We start from the raw sequence: 24,317 nt of genomic DNA, 5'->3' as shown, positions 1-24,317 counted from the left end.
TACACTGAACTGCACTGTTGTGCTGCATTCAATAAACTCTTCCCCCCCTGTGCAAGCCTGTAGCCTGTCGTTTTCATATTATTTTTCTAATGAGGGTTTTATCATTGCACTATTTAAACCAAACTACAACATGCACATTCACTGAAACATGACAAAATGAATTTAGGAATGCCAGCATGGACTCTAACATCAATTTAATGTTTGACTGTTTTGGATAGACACTCAAGCAGCTACTCTCAGCGGGAAAGAAAACATGAGGGAGGTGACACGGTGGCAACTCAGAAATCAGTAAAAAAAAGCCTAAGAAAATGTTTTTGACATTGTAGGTATTGTCACATTTTTAGTGACTGTCTTTGTTGCAGGCCTTGTGGTGTTTCCCTATTACATTTTAAAGTTAATTTGATGTATAACGGCTTCAAATATGACATCCAAAATAGTGTAGTGTGCACATTCTCAGTCTACTGTGCCTTATAGCATGGACAGTTAACAGGATATGAAAACATAAAAAAATAAAATCTACAATGCAGTGCAGATCTCCTATGTAAAATACACAGAGGGAGGATTTGTGGCACCACCTAAATGTGATCTCTGTTTACCAGGTGCTATAAACCAGATACCATAGGTGAGCATGGCCACAAGTATATCTGTTCAGCACATTTCTTAGATGTCAGAAAGATTATATATAACATTGTAGACACAAACATATCTCTAGGAGTCTGCAGTGATGATGGGAAAATGGTGCTGAGTAAATGCTAAATGGGGAAGCACAAGTAAAACACTTATTAAAATGTATTATTAACATCCCATTTTGAACCACAGTACTATTTAGCTTGAACTGAGATTGAACTTCATTTGAAATTTAACTGTCTGTGGCTGCTTTGGCATGTCTTCAGACTTTAAGTCTCTAGAGGACAACGACCATAGATGGCACTAAAACTCGCCTCTGAGCTGAAACAAAGACTTCTGTTTGATCACATTTAACTCATTGTATTATACTTATTGATCCTTAATACAACTCTTCCTGTAACATTTTACACAAGAGTATATATTTCTGATCTTGATAACATAAGTGACCATCAGTGCCTCGAGATCGATTTTCAAATAACCTGGACAGTTTTATTTGTTCCCTATTCCTGCTCCATCCATCTGCTTCTTTGTGCCACATTATTGTGCAGAAATGCAGTCTGCAGCACCCGCTGTCTTCAATTTGAGGTGTCTTGATCCGGATGCCTGCCATGTAGAAAACTGAGAATGTACCTACATTTGAAAGAAATGCTACATTTTCAGCAGCAGATGCTTCCTTTAAGTTCCTAATAATTATTTAGAAAGAAATCCTTCATCTTAATGTGATAGGCATAGAAGCTAAGCGAGTGAGGTTTTTTGTCGGGAGTTTTTTGGGTCGAGTTGAGGTGTGAAGCCAGAGTCTGTGACCTGTAGAAGTCCGTGTTGGCATGGCAGCAGCTGCAGCGACTCAGCAGCTGGCACACGTCCTTCCTAAAAGCCCGCGTGAAGAGGGTGTACAAGAAAGGGTTGCACAGGGAGTTGATGGGATAAAACACGATGAGCAGAATCTTAGAGTGAGACACGGTTATGAGGGGCACACGGAGGGCTGCGGAGATGGCGAAGAAGGAGATCGGGGCCATGCACACAAAGTCTGTGAAAATGAGCACAGCCATGCGCTTGGCAATCTTGGTGTCGCCATGACGGGTAGAGTGCTCTGGGTTGTGAACACTCACATATATGCTTATGTAACAGGAGCAGACCACCAGGAAAGCGACAACGTTGAGGATGAGCACAGCCACCACATACAACTGAGAGCCCAGCGTGTCGATGTCCATGGGCAGACAGATGCTCACTTTGCTGTAGCTGCTGACCCCCACCAGAGGGAGCAGGGCGACCAGCAGAGAGAAGGCCCAGCCCGCCCCCATTATGGCCGCCACGTGGTGCATCCGCAGCCTCTTGTTGACATGCATGGCATTGGTGATGGTGTGCCAGCGTTCGAGGCTAATTACAGTCAGTGTATACAACGATAGCTCGCTGGCGAACACCGTCAAGAACCCTGCTATGCCACATCCGGGCCCTGTCTGCCAGTCCGTGGCGTGGTTGTAATACTCGTGACGGGAGAGGTGATCCATGAAGGCAATGAGCATCAGGTAGAGTCCCATGCACAGGTCAGCGAAGGCCAGGTTACACATGAGGAACCTGGAGATGGTTAGCTTGTGGTGGCTAATTAGCAGCATAGCCAGAACAGCCAGGTTACCGATCACAGCGAACACGGTGATTATCCAGGTGAGACAGCGCAGGAAGGGAAAGCCCAGCAGGTCCTCACAGGGGTTGAAGGCATCTGTCTTTGGCGTGCACTTGACCAAGGGGCTTTTAAGACAATCAAATTCCAGGTCCGGGTACTGAAAGTTGTTGTAATCGACAAGGTCCTCGCCATCTGCAGTGGGCTCTCTGAAGAATACACAGATATTGATATTACTATTAAAATCACCAAGCAGTTGCAATTGACAAGGGAAATGATCTGCGTAAAGAACAGTGTGAAAATGATAGGAAGGAGAGGAGTCAGAATACGGGATTTCACATTTTATATATTGTTTGGAGGGGGGGTTACTTTTTCTTTGGACCAATCCCAGAGTTAGTCAATTATTACAATTGATTTTGTGTGTCTGTGTTAGAGCTATATTTTAGAAGTTAGAATATGTGTTGAAGCCACAACTCCTTTATTTCTTCGTCTGTCGTCCCTACTATGAATCCCTCGTCCCCTCTCCCCTTTTGTACAACTTTCATGTGGGAGAGGTGGGTGTCATTTCTTTTGACACATTACCCCAATCCATCCCATTATTTCTCTTTTTTTTACATTTTTGTTTCCTACAATTGCATGCTGTCTCCCTCAACCTGTCAATATATGATTTCACCAAAATGGCACATAAATAACATTAGTTTCAAGACTAAGCTAACTTATATATTTTATTCATTTTATTTGTGCCGGAGTAGACTGTAGATATGGAGGTTGTGTTTATCAGGATAGACAGCCACCCATGAGGAGATTTCAGTGTTAAAGCGTCTTCCATATCTTACCAACACAACGCTAGAAATAATTTTTTACAGTGGGCAGTAAAGTGACTTACAATTCAGTATCGTTGAGATCACACAACTTTGTGAAGTTCTTTAAGGCACTTTCCCTTTAAATAAAAAAGAAGGGAAAAGGTTAGAGCTCACATAGGTTCAATAAACTCTTTGCTAATTACCGAACTACTCATGATCTATATTCACAGAGCTGTTTGTTCTTTATGCAGATGTAAATGGATGTGTTACATCTCTGGGTAGCAGTTACCTTTGTTTCCGGCGCGATGTGTGGAAGGCACAGCAGTGGCTGGGGTACTCAAGTTCGGCCTCCAGCAGCTCAGCCAGGCTCTCCAGTGGAGGGAGGGTTTTCAGAGCAAAGGCAAATCTTGCTTTCAGAAACCTCACCTGCCTCAATCCAGTAGGGGGGAGCGAGCTCAGAGCAGTGGAGGAAACATCCCTGATTCACACATGCAGAGAACACAGGAATCTATTTCAGAAGAGGAGTGAAAACCCTACCAATACAATACAGTGTTTCAATAAGGCATTGGACTACCTCCTAGCCACTAGAGCAGCTTTGGTATATCTTGTCTGGGACTTCACATGTAAATCAATCCGTTGGAGGGATACAAAGTCAGTCTTTCCTCGCATCAGGTGTTTTGTTAATGGTGATAAGAAATGCTATTTCTAGCCAATCTTCTGAATCTCTCAGAGGACCTCATAAAGTTATCCTCACTGTGGCAGCCAAGCGCACATTATACATTTTCTTATTCATTAAGGTGTGTCTAAAGAGACGCTCATTCACAACCATCACAGCATGGAGGTTATAATTACTGACTTATAAGGACTGAATAAACAACATTCAGGATCAGGAGCATTTGATTGCATTACATGTAACCCAGAAGTACCACTCTGGACCCCGCTCATGCAAAAGGAAGACCGTTTCTTCCTGCGTGTCAGTGAATAATAACACAAATACTTCTGTAATTCATAAGAGGAGATTTCATATCTACAACACAGACCCCGTGAGCTGCAGCTACATCAGACTGGGACATTGTCTCACTCATCAGTATTCAGCAGTCCTGACTTCCTTGTTGGTTGTTTACACAGACAGGCTGTCACTGCCCTAATGTTTATACTATAAAATTATAAACATTGTTATGAATATTTATCATGCTTCACTGGCCCAGTTCAAATATGGAAGCCTTAATACTGTTGATTTTAACAACAAAAGATAGCAAATGTATGTTTGTCCTCTCTCGTATTTAAACTTTGCCACAATCATAAATGACCTGCTCTTTTAATTTCAAACTCTTATCTTTAACTTTGGGACGGCTTCATTTTCAACAGTGGTGTAGTCTACTCAAGTGCATTTCTCAAGGACGGCGAGTACTTTACTAAAACATGCAATTCGTTTTTATACTTCTCTACAGAAGATCTTAACCTTCTACTCCACTACATTTATTTAACAGATTCTAGTTACTCTGCAAGCGAAAGTTTTATATGCAATCATATATTCTGTCTTTTTTGTATAGTATATACAGTATACAATATAATTTACTTCAAATTTGCTCTGAGCTGATAAACTACAATATCAAAATTACAAATTTCTTGTCATTCCATTCCATTACCCAAAGGGCCGCAGATCCCAGCTGACATTGGGCGAAGGCCGGGTTCAAACCCTGGCGAGGTAGCCTATCTCAGGGCACATATAGACAGACAACCATTCACGCACACATTCACACTTACGGCCAATTTTAGAGTCTCCAATAAACGTGAGCTGCATGTCTTAGGACTGTGGGAGGGAGCCGGAGAACCCGGAGGGAACCCACTTTGCCACGGGAAGAACATGCAAAGTCCACATACAGAAGGACCACCCGGGAACGGGATCGAACCCGGGCACCTCAGGTGACAGATCCAAAGACACTAAGAGCTTTAACTTGTGATTTTTTCAACATGTTTTGAATTGTTTTCACATTGAATGTTTACTTTTTAATTTAATCTAATTTAACGCTTTAATTACATCTCCTCTATTTTACTCTCAACCAGCTCCTGAGACAAAATAAATGTCCCTTTAGCTAGTAAATGCTCCACAATGTTGATTGTTGTCAGTCCAACAGATGTTTTGTGGCTGTAAACAGCATCTGCTGTGGCCGATATCGACACAGTGAACCAAAACAGCAAAGTCATGGGTCATAATAACCAAAACAATGAGTCGAATGTTGCAGTTTTAAATAAAAAGATATGAATACTTCTTCCAGCAAGTTGTCGCAACATTTTCTTTCGATTTGTTGGTTTTCTCAACTTGCATTATTGCTACTTACAGAGAACTCGGACCTGTGGCTCCTTCAAAAGCGTCTTCTTCAATCTCACTGAGATACCAGTTGTCTCTCAAAATCCTACAAGACATACAAGACAACAACTGTAAAACAAGTGACCTCCAGCTTAAAACAGCAGTTTGGCAGTTAGCATGGAATATGAAAGAAAATGTAAGATGACACATTAATGGGCAACAATGGCCCTAAAACCATTTTTCTTGTTTTCTCAGCGTGACACTGAGGAAGATGAGCTTTATTTTTAGACTGCAGGGTGTCTGCACATATTGTCCCCATCCCACATTGAGCAGTACGGGGCAGTGCAAGAAAACAACGGGGCATCCAATCTTTGTTTGGTCTTATCTAACGTTTGTTTACTGGTACACTCAGTTTATTTGATGATTAGAAAAAGAAAATTCTTACAGTGTGCTGAGCTTGGTTCCATTGAATGCATGAGATTTGATTTTCTTGAAGCCGTTTCTGAACAGGTTCCTGTCATGGACACAATGTTATACATTTGCTGTCACCAAGGTCAGAGAACATCCAATTACATAACCATATCTAAAAACATTTTGATAATTGTTGATAATGTGTGTCTCTTGTCCTCACATGTCAACAGACTTCTCTGTTATACCCTGGAAAGAATTGGCAGGAATGATGTCAATCCTCATGTTGTCGGCCATTTCTCTGTACACAGAGGAGATAACATTCACCTGGGCTGCTCGGCTTAATTATCAGTTAGACAAAATGATGCATGTTCACACCAAAAGTAGCACTTTTTGAACTGTGACCCAGTCAGAGGGTTTGCGGGGTAGCTGGCATCGTGACACTGACAGATAAATGTATAACCGGGCTCAGTATAAACAACTTGGGATCCACTTATTAGAATGCAGTTTTGCGACATGCAGGGAGACACTAATCCAATTTAGAAACACACTATTTCCTAAATATGATTACTTACAGGATAACATTTGGCACCAGGGAAGAGATTGTTGTGAAGTCTGGGAAGTGTATTAGCCCCGTGTTGGAGATGCTCCTGTGAAGATGAGCAGCAGAGACAGATGATCGTGAGCAGATAAGAACAAATCTTCAAAGTGCCCACAATATGTCACAGGGTTGCAGGTTGTCAGAGTTGGTGAGAGATGTTTCCAGTTCGGTTTAAATGTTGTTTATCACGTCATTTCACAGTCTGCTTTTGACCGTTAAAACGTTTCTTCACATTTAATTTGCAGCGATGAATGCTACACGAAAAACTCAAAATGCTGGAGCCTCCATATCCCAGAATGCATTTTTCTCTAGACACTCCTTGCCTGTCAAATGCGCTTATGTTTCAAACTCCATAACACCGGTTTCTGTTGAAGGCTTTTTGTCCGATATTTGAAGTAAGATAACCCTGATGACATCATCGTTGGCTTGGGTGCCCATATAAGCCCTGAACATCCACTTTTCCTCATTTAATTTCCCTGTTTGTACAATATCACATTCAACTATGTCTGACAGTGTCATTATTTATTCTGTATTGTTTTTTTCATTACTACTTTTTGATGCTTAAGTTAAAAAAGTAGCACTTTTTGAACTGTGCCTGAGCTAGTTTAACCTTCATCCTACCAATATATTTAACATAAGAGGACTACCAAACTAGGTGTGAATGTGAGAGTGAATGGTTGTATGTCCCTACATGTGCCCTCGATGGACTGGCGGCCTGTCCAGGGTGTCCCCTGCCTTCGCCCTATGTCAGCTGGGATAGGCTCCAGCGCCCCCGCGACCCTAATGAGGATTAAGCGGTATTGAAAATGGATGGATGGATGGATGGACTACCAAACTACTGTAAGAAACAACCAATTAATTCTTCTCAAAACAGTGCTAGTAAAGCAAATAATGAGTATTATTTGAGGAAAGTTTGTTCATTTGCATATTGTGTGAAATGAAAATAGACAGAGCACATGATTAAATGCGTGCTACATCTGAGTGCCCCTAATACTGATAGTGATTGATACTTTGAATTAGCATCCGTGGCAAACATGAACTCAATATGTTGTTCATCTATTAAAACTGTCTCACAGGACCCCAACACATTATTAAAAGGCTTGAATAAAACAGAAAGCAATGCTATGAAGTCGATTCACAAAGTTGATTCAAAAAGTTGTGAAAAATTGCATTGATAAAAATAAAGCACCTGTGAGATATGACAAAAAATAAACCCCTGGGGACCAGTTGATTAAGGTTAAACGGTCCACTACATTTAAAGTCAAGTTGTGTGAGTTTGAACAATACGTGGCTGCAGAGATAACATAATATAATCACTGACCCACCCGCAGGTCAGTGGGGTTTAGATATTACTTACAAATATTCCAGCTTGGGGAGGTCAGTGAAGGCACCTTTTTCAATAACCCTCAGACTGTTGATGTTCTGCACAGAACTGTGGGGATCAAAAGGAGGGAAAGGCATCAGTAATTACAATATTGCCGTTACTGGCTGTCAACAAATCAACACAGAAAAGCCTATTTGTACGTCAGCCGCTCTGGAAGTCGAGGATTAAACGCTCCACTTTGTGATTGAGGGACTAAACCCTGTGAAATTGTAATGCTAACGCAAAACACCTACCAACTGTTCAAATGACGAACTGTTTTCGTCGTGCAGCTCGAATTTGATGTGGAAGGTAAAGCGTCACTTACATTTTAGCCAGGCTGTGGAGGGAGAGGAAGGCATGTCTATTTATCCGTGTGATGCAGTTGCTCTGGGAGATCTCTCTGTGGCACAAAGACATGGCTCTGCATCAGTCAACAGATTATTAAGAGCCTGCAAACAAATTACTTCTGAAATGCCTCAGCTCAAGCTAACAAACATGGAGCTTTAGCGACACACGTTATGGATTTGGTTCCTTACCTACTTTTAATGCACTTTAAAAATAGGACAGCGATGATTGATATTGGGATACAAACCTCGAGGGGAATATTAAAAAACTTCTAGGCCACGACACGCACATGCCTCACCTCATGTTTGGAGAAGCTCCAAACATACATCAGGGATGCATCTGGGCCAGGGAGACGAAGTGTATATGTTTAAAAAGGAGGACTAAACAAAGACATTCAGAGATAAACAAAGTCCACAAGACTCCTCCATTCGTCCTTGAACACTTTGTTTTCTGATGCGACGCTCGGCGGACTGTCCCTCACCGAGCCGCTCTCCATCTTCTTGTAATCATTGTGTTCTCCCACTCTACTGTAATCAGCGCACACTTTTTACCCACCTTCCATCTCAAACAACGACAACAAAATGAAACAATGAAATGACTCCATCTGTAGTGCTTAAATGGTGTTTCATTCTTGCCCTCTTTTTATTGCATTATGTATCGTATCATAATTACCACTTACAGCTCATTAAAAGCTTCTTTTGTTTTTTTTTACATCGAGATGAAGCTGTGCTGTGATTTCTTTGGCGTCACCAGTGACAAACTGCACACACCTCATGTCATCCCACCTCGACACAGGAGTTATGGCTAACTTTAGGACCGTCACCTCATTTAAACCTGAATGTGTTTTTATCGCTATAAAACTATTTTGTGAGTAGAGGCGAGATTTGGACCTAATGAACACACTATGTCAGTGCTGTAAGTATCCAAGGCTGATAAGACTTGTTTGTCCCTGAGGAGCGGAGCAAAGTCAAACACACTCAACACAAACCTCCTCAAAATGATTTCACCACGGGCGAGCACACGCTATCTGCTCATCAAACTGGAAGTGATATGTTAATTAAATGGTGAAACCCATTCAAGATAACGTGCAGGCTTTAGGACTCAGTATTTAGTAGCTCTAAACATGATAAAGATGAGATCAGCTATGAAGATGAGAAGGGGTTATGTTTTCACTTAACTGTCATTTCTTTTGGTAAGATGTATCCTTCTGTGGGATATGTTTTACAGCTTCCTTCTTTCAAAAAGATCATGTTTATGAATAATTTTCATCTGATTCCTGGATACGGGTCTTTCACTTTCACCGTCTGTCTCTCATTACTGAATTACTGAGGGAAGAAAACCCCAGAGCAGTGAAATGCAATTATGTTCGGGAATAATAAATAGTCGTAAACAAATGTTCACCTCTTCCACTGTTGTTAATCCTGCACAGGCATCCAGCAAATATCTGATGTGATAGTATATTATATAGTATATTATTTATTAGTCAGAGTTTATTGTGTCGTAACAGAAAAATATACGTATTTAATAAAACAAACTAAATATTAAATATTATATTTAGTATTCATATTTATGTTTTAATATCACTGCTCGAGACCACGTTTCCAACAATTTAACATACTACAATATTTGAGTCGTTTTAAAGGACATACAATCACAAAAACAATGGAACAGTGGAATAAACCCACTGCCATGGATTTTGAAGAGCACTCTCTCAGAGCAAAATATATACAAACATCATACTGTATAGTACCACCATGTTTTATGAATTGTCAGAGGCAGGTGGCTGTGTGTTTGTGTTTTGCAGAAATACTCCTTCTCTGTGTCTAACTGGTGCTACAATATGCTCCTGCGCAGTTGGATAACATATCTGATTAAACTCTTTAGTAGTTTGCTCTAATCCAAAATGAACAAACCGTGAATGCTCTGCACACACAGACCAATAGGTGGCGCTACAGGAAAAACACATTTTAACTGTACTTGGTGGTTAATTTGCCAAGGTCTCACGAAAGGCCTATTGATGTTTGTTCTTTTGTCCAGTTCATTGCATTTCCTCACAGTGGAAAGCACGTGATATTAACAATAGTATATATGTCAATGGTTATCGAAGGGCAGCCAAATGTTTCGTAGGTTCAATTTAATGTCCAACTTCTTTCAAACTTAAACTCTGGCAACTTTAACTGTGTCAATTAGGTAAAATGCATAATGTATCTGATCATTTGAAGAGTTAAACACAACTTTAATTGACCTAGCATATATTTCTTCACCCAACAAAAGCATTTAAAATAAAAAAATAAATAAAGAGACTTACATTACTGTAATGTCGATGAGCTCCTTGAAGGCATGAGTGGGGACTTCTTTCAAGGGCAGATGCATAAGCCATCTGTGATATTCATAAGTGAAGTTTTTAACTATTCATGTTGTCCTTAAAAAACATGACATTAATCCCAACATAAGTTAAAAAAAAGTCAGTAAGTGTAATATAAAATATGAAAAGTGACCACATCTGATGACAGAGGTGTTAACCCCGACCATCAACACGTGTTGGGTTACTCACAGTCGGTTACTTGTTGCTCGTGCCCGAGAGGCCAGCTGGGTGTCTCTGCTGCACTGAAACGCGTCGGCGCCGCAGCTACAGATGGCCGGACAGGTGTACGCGCGGCACGAGCGCACATTCAGGACAGCGCACAGAGAGACCAGGAGCCGGACCGCCCGGGGAGCCATGCGTGACACCGGGCTACTCACTGCGGGATTTTCAAAAAGAAAAGAAAGAAAAAAAAAAAAAAACTTGTTGAAGTTGAAGATAAAAAATTAAATAAAAACACTCAGGAAAGTCTTTCAAGCCAGACCAAAGGCAAAGGGCTAAATCGTGTTACGGTCCACCTGTGCTCTCAACTGGATCCACTGCTGCCTTCATGTGCTGTCGTAATTGTGAGGATGCTTCCAAGTCTGGGAGATCCAACAAAGTGAAACTCAAGCGCAATTCTCTTTGACAGCTGAGCTGCAGATAAGTGACGTTTAGTGGGCGGAGTCAAGCTGTCACTCGGGTTTGTTTGTTAAAAAGACATTTTCAAGGGAGCAGAGTTGCATTTACAGTTGAGGTTATAGGCTATTTGTTTTTAATAACAGTCTTTGATCTATTTCTTCCGTATCTTGATAGTTTTGAGGGGAACGGCTGACTTTGCATCTTCAATGGTATTAAATGTGTCCCTTTGTGATTCAAGGTATCCAAGTGTTTGGAAATTCATCTAGTTTAAGTGCCAATTGATTTGAAAGGTCTGCTCAACAAAAAGGTTGACAAAAATGTATGGAAACTTGATTTTCACTGCATAGATTACACAATTTAAGCCATTTAAGCCATGCAAATACGTTTTTATGGAAATTAATGGAAACCAGTGGATGCCTAGAGAAAGCGTATGTATTTCAATTAGTTAAAGAGAGCACATTTTGTGAGTTGAAATGTATATGCTATGAGTTTGAGAGCAAAATCATACAAAACTGCTGTTACGGTCCTTTCAATATCCTTTAGACCTATATTTACTTCTAATTGGGTACAATTTTGAATGCAGGACTTGTCTTGTAATGGGACACTTTCTATTGTCAAATATACATAATCTTATTTTCATTCTGTTAGTGCTCTGCTGGAAGAGAAAGAAAAAAAAAGACATTAATTATGTTCACTCTGGTATCAAGCCAAAAAAAAACTCAACTCAAATGCACCAACAATTCAAAGGAAGGAAACAGATTTGGAAATAGGATCACATACTGTATGCTCATGTGCACTTGAAGGCGGCGTATTTCACTTCCCTACACAGAGGCTGTAAATAGCCTTAAAAAAAATCATAATTTTCTTTTTCCAATACAAACCATTTTTTTAAAAGCCTGTCTCAAAGCCTCAATATTGTACCTTTTCAAATGCCAGAAATCAAACCTGAAGTTACAGAAAAGACAAAGACATTTTTCTTATATAAATACAGCCGCAGAATCTGCAGCTGTATTTTTTTATGATCTAGCCCCCTCTGCAGCAAAATGTGTTTTTATGTTGACTCATTAAAATCTAAATATTAATTCACAAAGGGAGACACACTGAAAACTGGGACTTTCATGAATAACGTTCCTTTCTTCCCTGCATGGTTTTATGCAGTCTGTATGCAGCGAGTAACCGACGAAGCTCGGGCAGGATGCTTCTGTTTGGTGTTCCACTCTGAAACCCTTTGCGGACATGTCAACCTGGAGTAGGAGAGTGACAATAAACACTTTAATATGGCAACAAAACAAAGCCACTTTGCTGTAAAAACTACATACGACCCTTTACATCACAGGATGCAACGCGACAACGAGCCGAGGTCCCGTTTGTCAAACGAAAAGCTTTGTGTCATCACTACCATGAGATACGTCTTCAGTCAGGGACCCTGAGCCCGTTTCAAGCTCTCTCATCCTTCTGCTCCACACTGCCACTGTGACCCAGGACAACAGAGCAGCAACACCTTCTTCTCACTACACGCATACGTGCACGTACACACTCACACACTCACACACGCACACACACACACACACACACACACACACACACACACACACACACACACACACACACGCACACTTAGTCCTGTTTACCAACACTCTCACATCCCCTGCCAGCCTCTCAGCCGAGCACAGTGTTGAGTTCTTGTATTTTTTAACTCTAGTAGAAGAATAACAGATTAAAAAAACACCGACAGAGAGAGCGGGACCAATTTATGCAGTGGACTTCTTTGAGTCAGCCCACGTCCTCATGCTGAACAGCACGCTGTGCATCACATCACACCTCGAAGGTCACGCACAGCAGGGAGCGACTTTCAAGAAAAAGCATACGGACACAATTTAGAAATTAGACCACATTCAATTTTCGGAATTGCTTGACAGAATGTGGTTCCACTGATTCTAATAGTCGATCGTTAGATTGGTGCTGCTTTACAAGCACATTGCCCCATGCTTTGTTAGGTTTATCAGCAGGGCTGTAACAGCTACTGCTAAAACTTCTCTTTGGATAACACACCGTCATCCACATCGGCTTTGGAAACCTTTGCATGGGGCACACTTATAAAGCAATAACTCAAGACTCACATTTAAAGCCCTGGTTCTGTGCATTACGAAGGACACTATTCTTACAGTTACACACACGCCTCTCCTTGTACCAATACAAGTGCTCATTTTAGTGCAGTTTGCTTAGCATAATTTAACCACGGCAGAGTAAAAAAAAAAAAAAACGGCGATTGGATTTTAATTGAATGACTTATTTAATGCACCACTTTGCGAACATGCTTGTGATACTATTACCACCTTTCTGCACAAATCCCAAATTCATTGTTTTTTATATTGTTTGTCATATAGTTTTTTATATTGTACATACTTGTTAAATGTTAACGTTGCTACTCTTTTGTCTTTAATGTCTTTTTTATATTTCTCTTGTGTATTTGAATATTATATGTACATATGTACGAAGAGAGCAACGTGTAACCGGAGTCAAATTCAATAAAGCTGATTCTGATTCTGATACACCTACAATGTTTGTTCCTTGTGAAGTAGAAGACTATGTCTCCAGCTAACATGCTAAATGCTAACATGCTATTGGATCCTCCTTCAGTGACTTCTGTGTTCTCTCTTACGTCAGACAGGTGTGTGAAGACTTCCTGGAAGACCCCCTGAAATGAAGTCAATGTTTTGAATGTTAAGAGCACAGTGGGTCCAGAGAGTGAACTGGTTATATTGGGACCAGAGAGGGGACTGGTCATACTGAGTCCAGAGAGTGGAATACCAGAGAGTGGACTGGTTATATTGGGACCAGAGAGGGGACTGGTCATACTGAGTCCAGAGAGTGGAATACCAGAGAGTGGACTGGTTATATTGGGACCAGAGAGGGGACTGGTCATACTGAGTCTAGAGAGTGGAATACCAGAGAGTGGACTGGTTATATTGGGACCAGAGAGTGGACTGGTCATACTGGGTCCAGAGAGTGGAATACCAGAGAGTGGACTGGTTATATTGGGACCAGAGAGTGGACTGGTCATACTGGGTCCAGAGAGTGGACTGGTTATATTGGGACCAGAGAGTGGACTGGTCATACTGGGTCCAGAGAGTGGAATGGTTATATTGGGACCAGAGAGTGGACTGGTTATATTGGGACCAGATAGTGGACTGGTCATACTGGGTCCATAGAGGGGACTGATCATACTGGGTCCATAGAGGGGACTGATCATACTGGGTCCAGAGAGTGGACTGGTTATATTGGTCCAGAGAGTGGACTGGTTATATTGGGACCAGAGAGTAGACTGGTTATATTGGGACCGGTTAGTAGATATTGTACATTGTGAGTAAACCATGTCCAACTTTAAAATGTACTTCTCTCCCTTCACTCATGGCCCTGCTTTTGTTTTGAGCTTTTATGTGAAAAGCATTCCAAGAAAAACATCTGCAAATGGTAAGGATGTAAACCTTTGACATCCAAACAGTAATCGTTTGTGAATCCACATTCGAGGAAGACGGACTACTGCTTTTTTAAAGAGTACCACAGGGGCAGATGAGAGCAGTGTCATTCAGACACTGTGTCAGCACGTGTGGACGTGGCATAACAGCCTGTGGGTGTGATTGCACCCCACCATGTCACCGTCACCTTGTTACTGTATGTAGAGGTTCCTTTTTAAGAGACGAGCTTCGTCTTGCCTCTGGGTGGAAGGTTGTTGACCTGTCAGCGTCCTGCTGGTAATCAGGGCACACAAGGAGAGTGTGAGGAACACAGCACAGCACAGAATGATGTGACACACTGAGACACCACGCAATGTAAAGCAGTTTCATGCAATCTAGCATGTAACAATAGGGCACAATACAAAACCACACAAACCAACATGAGCGGGAAAGACAAAATGAGCGCGGACGTCAGTAAAACACATCCTGAGGAAGAACAGGCCTTCAGTCTTTACTGAAAGTGGCAATTGGTGTCAAACGCTGTTTACTTGCTATTGCCACAGAAAGTGACATTTTCAGGGAGTGAGTTCAAGAACGAACACACATCAGTGTGGCATTTGAGGTAATTGGCAACAGGGGCACTGAGTGTGTTCTCAGGGTCCCTTTGTTTTACTCTTCACTGTAGCTGCAGCGAAGATCGACTACTTTCCGTCACTGTCAAACTGAACAGTTCAAAACAATCCCCCGGTTCAACTCTCGGTCAAATTCAACGACTATTAGGTAACACGGCATTTCAAAGCCTTAAGGAAACTCTTTTCATGTAATTTTGCCAATTTAAAATTCAACAAAAATGAAGGGCAGCATTAGTCAGAAGTCACACAGTCTCATTCATAGCTGTGTGTTTGTAACATCCAGTCATATTCATTGAGGTGCAAAGTGCACTTTTCACCATTATCTGCTAATTATGCTCTTGATGACACCATTTGCTGTTGCAGCTCCATCCACCACCGAAAGCTCCTCCTCATGTGATGAACTTGTTCATTTGCAGATGTTTATTTGAGTTCCCGTATGTTAATTAGCGGAGGATTAGTTCTCTCAGCTGAATCCTCGCTGTTGCTTTGATACTTTGAGAGCTCCCGCAAACAGCAGAGCCTTTTTCCACCAATAACGACGGCCAATGTCAACTCCTTGAAGTGTCTCTGAATGGAAAACCCTTCTCAAAGTCAAATGAATGAGCTCATGATGTAAGGTGCTAAATGCGAAATTCTGAGCATTTCTATGGCCTCCCGCCGAAAGGATGATCAGCTGTAAGCGCCGTATGAGTGCAGTGCAGAGCAACAGCTGTGAGCTAATCAGTCGGGCACGCTCACGTGCACTAACATGCAGTAACATGCATTAAAACAGCCGGAAGGGCTAAGTAAATAAAGCAGGGAGAAGTTCGGATTACAACACAGAGGAGGAACAACATTCTTTTTCTCCAAGTACCCCCTCATAATCGTAAACACTAATTAAACATATGCTTACTACCATTTGTACTCTTAGATGCCTTTGGAACTATTTTGTATGTTAAAGCCATTCAACCCAAATATGGTTTGATAGTGATAAACAGAAACACACATTTTGGATCATGTTAATACTACTTGTTTTGCTCTGATATTCTGGGTGCTTTGGTCAAAGGCATATCTGTTTCCATTGGTCTAAAGCTAACGTGGATGGGAGTAATGGACACAAAATGCTTGTTTAATTGGTGCAAATGATCCCCATCTTGAGATATGTGGTTTTTAATGATACATTACCATTTCATAATTTATAGCTAATTATTTTGCGGACCGTCTGACACGGTGCCACAGACCCAACTTTGAGAATCACTAGTACAGAGAACCTTTACATTTAAATTAGAATTGTAAAACCTAGTGTAACTTGGAAAATATACTGCAGCTGACTCATGACACCATGTGCTTGTTTTCCTACAGTCCAAATGGCTTTGTAATCTGGCATTTTTTTTTAATCGTATTTAAGAATAGAGTGGTGTTTAGAACTAAGAGGACCAGAATGATTGTCTTTGGTTTCAAAAATTTCCAAAATCAAGGATACAGTAGACTCAAGGGCACCACATGAGTCTCATATCACCATCTAGGAAGTCACGGCCAAGGAGACTGAAAGAGAGCCAAGAGAGTTCAACATGACGAAGCAGAGATAGTGACACAGATGCACACACACGCATGCAACACACGCACAGACCCACACCCACACGCAACACGCAACACACACACAGACCCACGCACACACACACACACATACACTTTTACTTACTAATTTACTTACTTAATCCATGCTGGTCATAAGGGGGCTTTATATGTGTGGCTCTGTTATACTTCCACTTCAGCAGGTTAACAGCATTTCCATATGCCCTCTAATCAATCTCCCGCACTCCCACTCACAAGACATTTGGCAAAATGTGCACCATGAGGCTGGCATGTTAATGAATGTGGTATAAACAAGCAACCAACAAACATGGGAGTCATTATTATGAATTATTAGGCAGAATTTATGCAATCTTGTTTTAATAGCATATAACCTTGAGGCTTGTCCGCTCTTTCAATTCCCAATTACACACACACACACACACACACACACACACACACACACACACACCTGACAGCTTATCAGGGCAGGAATTCACTGGTCCTTGGGCATCTGAAATGCACCACAGAGATATCCCATTCAGAGAGTTAACCCTGTCACAACCAGACAAGACATGAATCGTGTGCAAAAGAGTATGTGAGCGGTGTCCTTTACCGCTGCAGGACCCAAAAACATTTCTTAGAAAGCTCTCATGCTGACATATCATCTTCTCAACCATGTTTTGTATCAGGCACTCCACTGTTTGATGCACTTAGTGTATCAATAGCTCTTGTTAGAAGTGGCTGTAGTTTTGCATTTTGATCAACAGATATCAGAAAGCACTTTCATATCTGGGATTGAGCTCAGGAATCCCACTGTGAAAAGCCAGCTGGTCTTTGATCACTGATTCATTCTGATCTAGAGCTAAAGAATAATCAGTGCTGTGAATATGGGACACGGGCCTGGTTACAGCCTCTGTGAAAAAGCCAGAGAGCTCAAACCGTGAGTATCCAGAGAGCTGTGCAGAATATTTTAGTTTTTTAAAATTTGGTCTGTTAAGTATGATAATTTTTGGTTGCGATTCACACTGAATATTTTGTTATTTTAGTGTGCAGTCTGGTTTAAAGTGAGCATCATTTCCCTTTGCCCCACTTCTCACAACCAGGCTGAAACCTCCAGTTTTAAAACGTGAATGCAAAAGTGCCTTAAACTTGAATTACTTCAAGCGGCCAGCAGGTGAGGGCTACTATGGTTGCAAAAAGAAGTATAGAAGTCTATGACAAAATTACCTACTTCTCTCTTGATTTCTCCGCAAATGTCGTAAACATGATTTTATGATCTCAGTTGCTCACTCGTTTCGAGACTTCTTCAATGTAGAGTGATGTTCATTTTGTAAATTATGGTCCCTTTCAGAGTTTAATAGACCATAAAGCAGGATATGCTTTAGGGCGGGGCTACCTTGTGATTGACAAGAGGCTACCACGGTGGTGTGGGAATTGTCCATGTTTTTTCGTTTTACACCTTTAAATCATATCACAGTTTGTTTTCAGTTCATGGAAGTTAATTGGAACATTGTTGTCTTGTTCATCGTTACAATTACCTTCTTCCTATCATGTAACTTCTGTTTGCAAAAAGGAAAGGTGGCGATGGCCCAAATATCGAACTCGAGGCTTCAAAACCGTAGTCCACAAACCAATGGGAGACGTCACGACGACTCAGTCCACTTCTTATAAACAGTCTTTTGAGACTTCCATAAATAGTACACAATAATGAGATAATTGCCCCCAATTAGCAATCACTGTACATTACAGTACACTTAATTGTTGAATGCATACCTATTTGCATTGTTGAATGCAAATAGGTAACAGAGGACTTTGGAACTGCTTTGTTTCACTCAAAGTTCAACCATAGGCCCTAAATACAAAATGTGCCCAATATTTATTTATTCCTGATAGTAATACACCTAATACTGCCTAGTCTAGTGGTCCAACCCCCCCCCCCCCTCCCCCTCCCACACACGGCTACAAAAAAGATCTTAAGAAACTTTGCAGTCATTTAAATGTTTTTGTTCTTAAATGTCTCAACATTATCTCCAGCACAGTAGCTAAAATATGTTTACGACAGGCAGAACCACTCACGACTTACACCCTTCATGCAATTCCAGCTGATTTTTTGGCCTCTACCAACATCAAAGCATCGCTTTCAGTGCCAACTGGACTGCAACAGCAGTGTCGGGATTGGCTGTGTGTGTGTGTGTGTGTGTGTGTGTGTGTGTGTGTGTGTGTGTGTGTGTTAGAGAGTGGGAGACTTGGACTAAGGCCCAGCCATTGGCATTTGTGTTGATAGAAACATCTTCATACATATTTTTTTCTGTATGCTGTGACTTTTATCCAGAAGAAGAGTTGTAGTTGTCTACTGAGGACAGTCCTCACAGAGGGAAACACACAAGCTCTGCAGGCCGATCCACTTGAATCTCCAAAAAGCTCCTTACCACTAATTGTTCTATAGGACGTCTGAAGACGGCACTCTCTGTACCTGCGGGGCCCAATCTGAGCTCTGTGGGCGCGTCTGGCCTGGACATTTAGCACCTTGGATTTATTGGCTGAAAGGAATGCTCTGCTTTTACCTAACAGTCCTGCATTGCAGTCTACTCCATATTGCTACATATCAAACATAGAATTAACAACAACAGATGACTTCTACCAAAAGGTGATGAGGCAGACTCTTGGTTGAATGGGGATAACACCTGCATCTGTTCTATTGATTGTCTTCGATATGATCCTATCTTTGTCTGCTACATAAATCATTTGAGTGCTATTTAAACCTGAAAACCCCCTCAAGCAGGACTCTGCTGTACCTTCAGTCTGTGTGTAAAACAGCATCATGTGCAGTGTTCAGTGGACAGCTTGTGTTGCCCATAAAGATGCAGAAGCAGCTGGGACTCCTGGTGACAACCAAATATGCTAATTACAATTTGAAAATGTGAAATGCTAAAATTTCAATGAGATGTGAATCATTATAGGACATTTATTAATCCCAGGGAAAACATTAAGCCACCAAATCACAATTTGGACAGAGCACTCAGTATAGTGATCGGTTTCAAGCTGGTTGAGAATCAACGGTAAATTACTATTTGTTGGCTGAAGCACTTTTGTTGTGTTCAAAAGGATTTCTTTGTGGCGCTTCATTAAAACACATTTGTGTCTCAGCAATGATGCAATTTGTCACATATCAACAGATTTATGCAATCCCCTTTCGGTGAGCATTTGTCACAATAAATCACATCTTTGTAGGAACTTATCTCGTTAAACTAGATAACCAAGTCATTTCTAATTAACATATTAATAATTAGAGACGATTATTTCTCTACATATATGCCTGTGAGGCGGTTCATGTGAGTGAACTGACTATTGACACAATAATAAGACAACAGTATCCTTATTACTCATACTTATGACCCAATCAGCCACACTGTGGTGCTATGATTAATTAAAGGGGTTTCTATAGAGGCCAGAGGTGTATTAATTGTGGTACAATTACTTTTATGACATAGCTCAAGAGTTGAATATAACTAAACTTAGGCCTGCACAAGCAAGCCATGTGGACCGTTGAAAGGATGTGCTCTTACAAACAGCATTAACGAGCCTGAGCACCTACACAGGGGTTATTCAGGCTGATTAGACCTGCAGGTTCACGTCGGGCAGAGATATCCGGGGTTCAATAAACTCAATGTCATAATTAGAATAATGAAGATGGGGACATCCTCGGGTTAAGATGTACCATGATGGGCCTTTGTTGTTGTCGGTCCCAATCTCTCTCTTCCTCATCAGTCACACAAAAATGCATCAAAAGAAATATGAAAATGAATAGTAAAGAGTTCTCTAACAGCTACAACAGCTAGAAGAGTGAAATTGAATCAATCATGGTCGATCCATGACCAAACAGTTCTGAGAAGGGGCTAATCGGACACAATGAGCAGAAACTCCTGTGTGGGTAGACCATGACTGTGCAGAGGCTCGAAGAAAAAGTTAACAAAATATAGTTTGTCTGGAAAAAAGAAAAAAGGCACGAGTTAAGAACAAATAAGCTGCCAATAAAAGATTAGTTTGTAGGCGCATTAAGGATTATTAAGCAGACCGCTAGATACCAGTGTCTATTAGCTTCTGACTTACCATACTGTTCGTTTTTTTGTTGATTAATAATTTCTCGTTATTGACCTATAACAAGCTGTCTAATAAATGCCGAGGGGTTCTCGCTGATTGCTCAGTTGCATCAATTAGGCTGATGATGTCCTTAGCTGTTTTGAGATCCACATCGAAACATATCCAGCCTTTTTTTTCACTGTGGCCCTTCTGACATGTTGCAGTAGGGGAAGCACAGGCGTAAATAAAACAATTAGTGATGGCTGAATTCCACTTAGCTGCCTCCGTTTCAGGGTGTTGGTGTTGAGCATGCTGGTTTAATGTGACGCTTGAAGAGTCCTGAGACATCGTTAATGTTACTAGCACACCTGTGCTTTTCCTGCTGTGACAAGTCACAAAATGTCGGCTGTGACAGAGGCCTGTGCTCTCAATGCTCACTTCCCTCTGGCTTCCAGTGTTTGAGCCATCACTTCCCCGACCACTCTACCTACTGTCTGCACAGATAATATTGATACGATAATGATCTTCTTATCGGAATCCTGGCAGAATAGGCAAACATTCTGGTAGGTATGCAGATTACCATTTATATCTTGGAAATCACACCGTCACTAACACACCTAGCAGTCAAGTAATATGATATATAGATAATGTATATGCCTTATTGGACCTTATAGCACCTTATTGTGAAGACGATGCTGCAAAACATATTTTCGACACAATGACCGCAAAGCCCGACCTTGAATCAAAGGGCAACGATGAATAAAGGTACAGATGTCAAGACATAAACAGCATGTGCATAAATACAAGCCGCACAACGCTCTCGTTCATACGGCAGCCTTTAACACAAAGAAATCCACCCAACCAGCTGTCACTGAATAAAACTGTAATTGCCTGGCACAAAGAACGAGAGGAAACCACCTTCACTTTAAGCACCCTATTCTTTTTCTATTTATTCTCAGATGCTATTGAAATGTGACATTGAGCATTATACTTACATGGATTGTGCAGATGTATGACAAGCAGGTGTTATTTTGCAAATTTATTTTCAAGGATCTTAAGTGATGGAAGGCAAAGTGAGTGGCTTTAATAATTATAATGCACAGCAGGAGATCAAAGCTAGCTGATGATCAATACCAACTATTTACTGCCTGCTTTGCATCTCGCCATATTCCTTTCACATGTTTTATTTGATTAAAGTCTAGGTATGTGAGTTATTGAATAATACAATTTTTGTTCTACGTCTGTGTTTCATGATAGCAATGTGAAATGTCACGGTTGCCAACAACTTTGACCAACGATGAAAAGTGTATTTTCTTTGTCGTACTGTTTGTATTATGTATTGTCTGGCTTATGACACATCTGTCGGACGCAGAATTACTGGCCTGCAGTGACTCATCCTTTTCGGTCCCTTGTTGTTATTCTAAAAAATGTCATCAACAAAATGCTTGATTATAATCCGTCAATGAAACACACACACACACACACATACACACACACACGCGCACACACACACACGCACACACGATCATCTTGTCTGTGTCTCTCAGACGTGATGCAGCAGGGTGCTCCAATGGCTGCAGCCACACAGCTGGGCCTGCTGGTGGTCAGCTACAGTTAAGTGGCTCGGGCAGCAATCAAGCAGCTGCAGAACAAACCAACACACACAACAAATGAAGGACTGGCAGTCCCCTGCTTCAAATTCACAGTCTGTTGCTGTAGAGTCATCCATCCAGCAAATCTGTTCCTCCCCTAATTAAGTTGAAAGGGGGGAGTGAGAGGGTCATTAAACACTTATTTATTTGGCAAACCACTGGTACAGAACGGCAATCGTATTCTTCTCAACGGGTCATATAATTGGTCTGAACAATGATAAGCCGAGCGCCATGCAGAGTGATGGGCAAAGGCGCTTGTGGGTGCTGTAAATTCTGCTATGCCTGTGGCACACAAACTTTGATCATTACATCCTCAGCGGGGAACAGTGCTGATGAATACCCGTGTTGACCTCAAAAGCACCAAATGTGTTTTGGGAGCTGCTGCTGAAGTCAGCACACACATTATACTTTATTGCTGGAAATGAAAAGAGGATAGGTGTCCTGTGAGAAGTGGCGGTACCAAGTGTGATTACATCGCAAACAAGAAAAAAAAGAGGAGAGGATTCAATTTGGGAAGAAGTGTATCACACGGGCAGAGTGGCCCTTGTGCTTGTCAGAGATTGGGAGAGAGGAGCGTTAATCACGGCCCGTAAACCGCACCTCCAGGGCTCAGCTTTGGCTGTTAGAGCTTTCTGCGAACAGAAATACCGTCGGTGTCACAGAAAAGGTCAATGGCATTGTTATGAAGCCCTGTGAGGACACTGAGCGGGTGACACCTTGCGCCTCTGGACTGTTTGGAACACGGTCAGCGAATCAGGTCAGAAATGATGAAGTTTACAGTCATTTGTAGACGGGATTATAGAATAAATCAAGCCTAACTCTATACTTCCTTCAGTGTTACTGTTATTCAAATTCTTTTATTTAGAATTCCTATAAACTGGCTTGTATCCATATGCAGCGAGACACTTGGTGTTAAATGAGAGATCACAGTATAATGAGATACAATATTAAAGGCTTTTGCACATCAAGTATGAATTTTCGCATGTGCTTTCTTAATCCAACATCTGAAAACAATGGTTGTGCTCAGAAATGTTGCAGATTGAATCGAATGCATTTCATGGTTCTATTTATATATATAAAAACTATGAGACAAAACAGAATGAATTATGTGGGTACACTGGGTAGTGCTAGTCTCAAACAGGGCTAATGAATGAGTGATATTAGCAAGAAGCTATTGTTTAGCTGCTTAGAACCCAATTGTTACTGTCTAATCATCCTTTGCTTTTTGCGATACAGTACCAAGATGTTTTGCAATCAGCTGCACAATCTGCCTTTAAATTCTGCATCTCTGTGTTCTTTACTTTGTTTGTCAAAAGGGAAAAATAAACTCTAAATGACAGAGCCTGTGTGTAAACGGGATTGACTCAACTTGAGGTATTTTTCACGACACTTATCGGCACAACAGAAAACTGTTATTGAATAAATATGCAGCATAGCAACACGTTGAGCATCATCATTATCAAAGATGGGGCACTAACGGCAGTCACTTGTCCATGGAAGAGTGTAGAAGTGGTGCAATCAATCCTGATTGGGCGAGACTTGGAGACGAGATGGATGTCGGCACTTCTGATATTTAAAGGGGTCAAGTGTCATCGATCGCAGGTGTCCAACAGAGACACAGACCTGCCATCAATAAGACGGATTAAGCTCTCAGTGCCGGCACAAGTTTCTCCACTGCCCATCATATCATCACATCCTTTCTGCAGCGTTCGCTCTATGACTCACTTTCCCATGAGTTTTCTTTGCGGGTCCACTGCTCCTGTGGCATGAACTGCTCACTGAAGGAAGTCTATAAGGGGAATCTGAGACATTTCAGTGGGAGGATATATATATATATATATATATATATATATATATATATATATATATATATATATAAAAT

At 41.2% G+C, this 24,317-nt stretch overlaps 1 protein-coding gene across 1 annotated transcript; it reads right to left on the bottom strand.

Moving 5' to 3' along the window:
- Positions 1 to 1,336: 1,336 nt before the first annotated feature.
- On the bottom strand, positions 1,337 to 11,008 carry lhcgr (luteinizing hormone/choriogonadotropin receptor). The gene is given in 13 exon segments (XM_034551965.1): positions 1,337 to 1,381; positions 1,383 to 2,454; positions 3,132 to 3,185; positions 3,338 to 3,526; positions 5,391 to 5,465; positions 5,805 to 5,873; positions 5,991 to 6,068; positions 6,343 to 6,417; positions 7,726 to 7,800; positions 8,057 to 8,131; positions 10,385 to 10,456; positions 10,631 to 10,817; positions 10,957 to 11,008. Coding segments are annotated over 13 exon segments (2,100 nt in total). The 5' UTR covers positions 10,991 to 11,008.
- Positions 11,009 to 24,317: the final 13,309 nt, after the last annotated feature.

The sequence above is a fragment of the Cyclopterus lumpus genome, chromosome 15 (genome assembly GCF_009769545.1).
Source record: "Cyclopterus lumpus isolate fCycLum1 chromosome 15, fCycLum1.pri, whole genome shotgun sequence".
In the NCBI taxonomy this organism is placed as follows: domain Eukaryota; kingdom Metazoa; phylum Chordata; class Actinopteri; order Perciformes; family Cyclopteridae; genus Cyclopterus; species Cyclopterus lumpus.
This window is presented reverse-complemented; position numbering and strand designations above follow the sequence as displayed.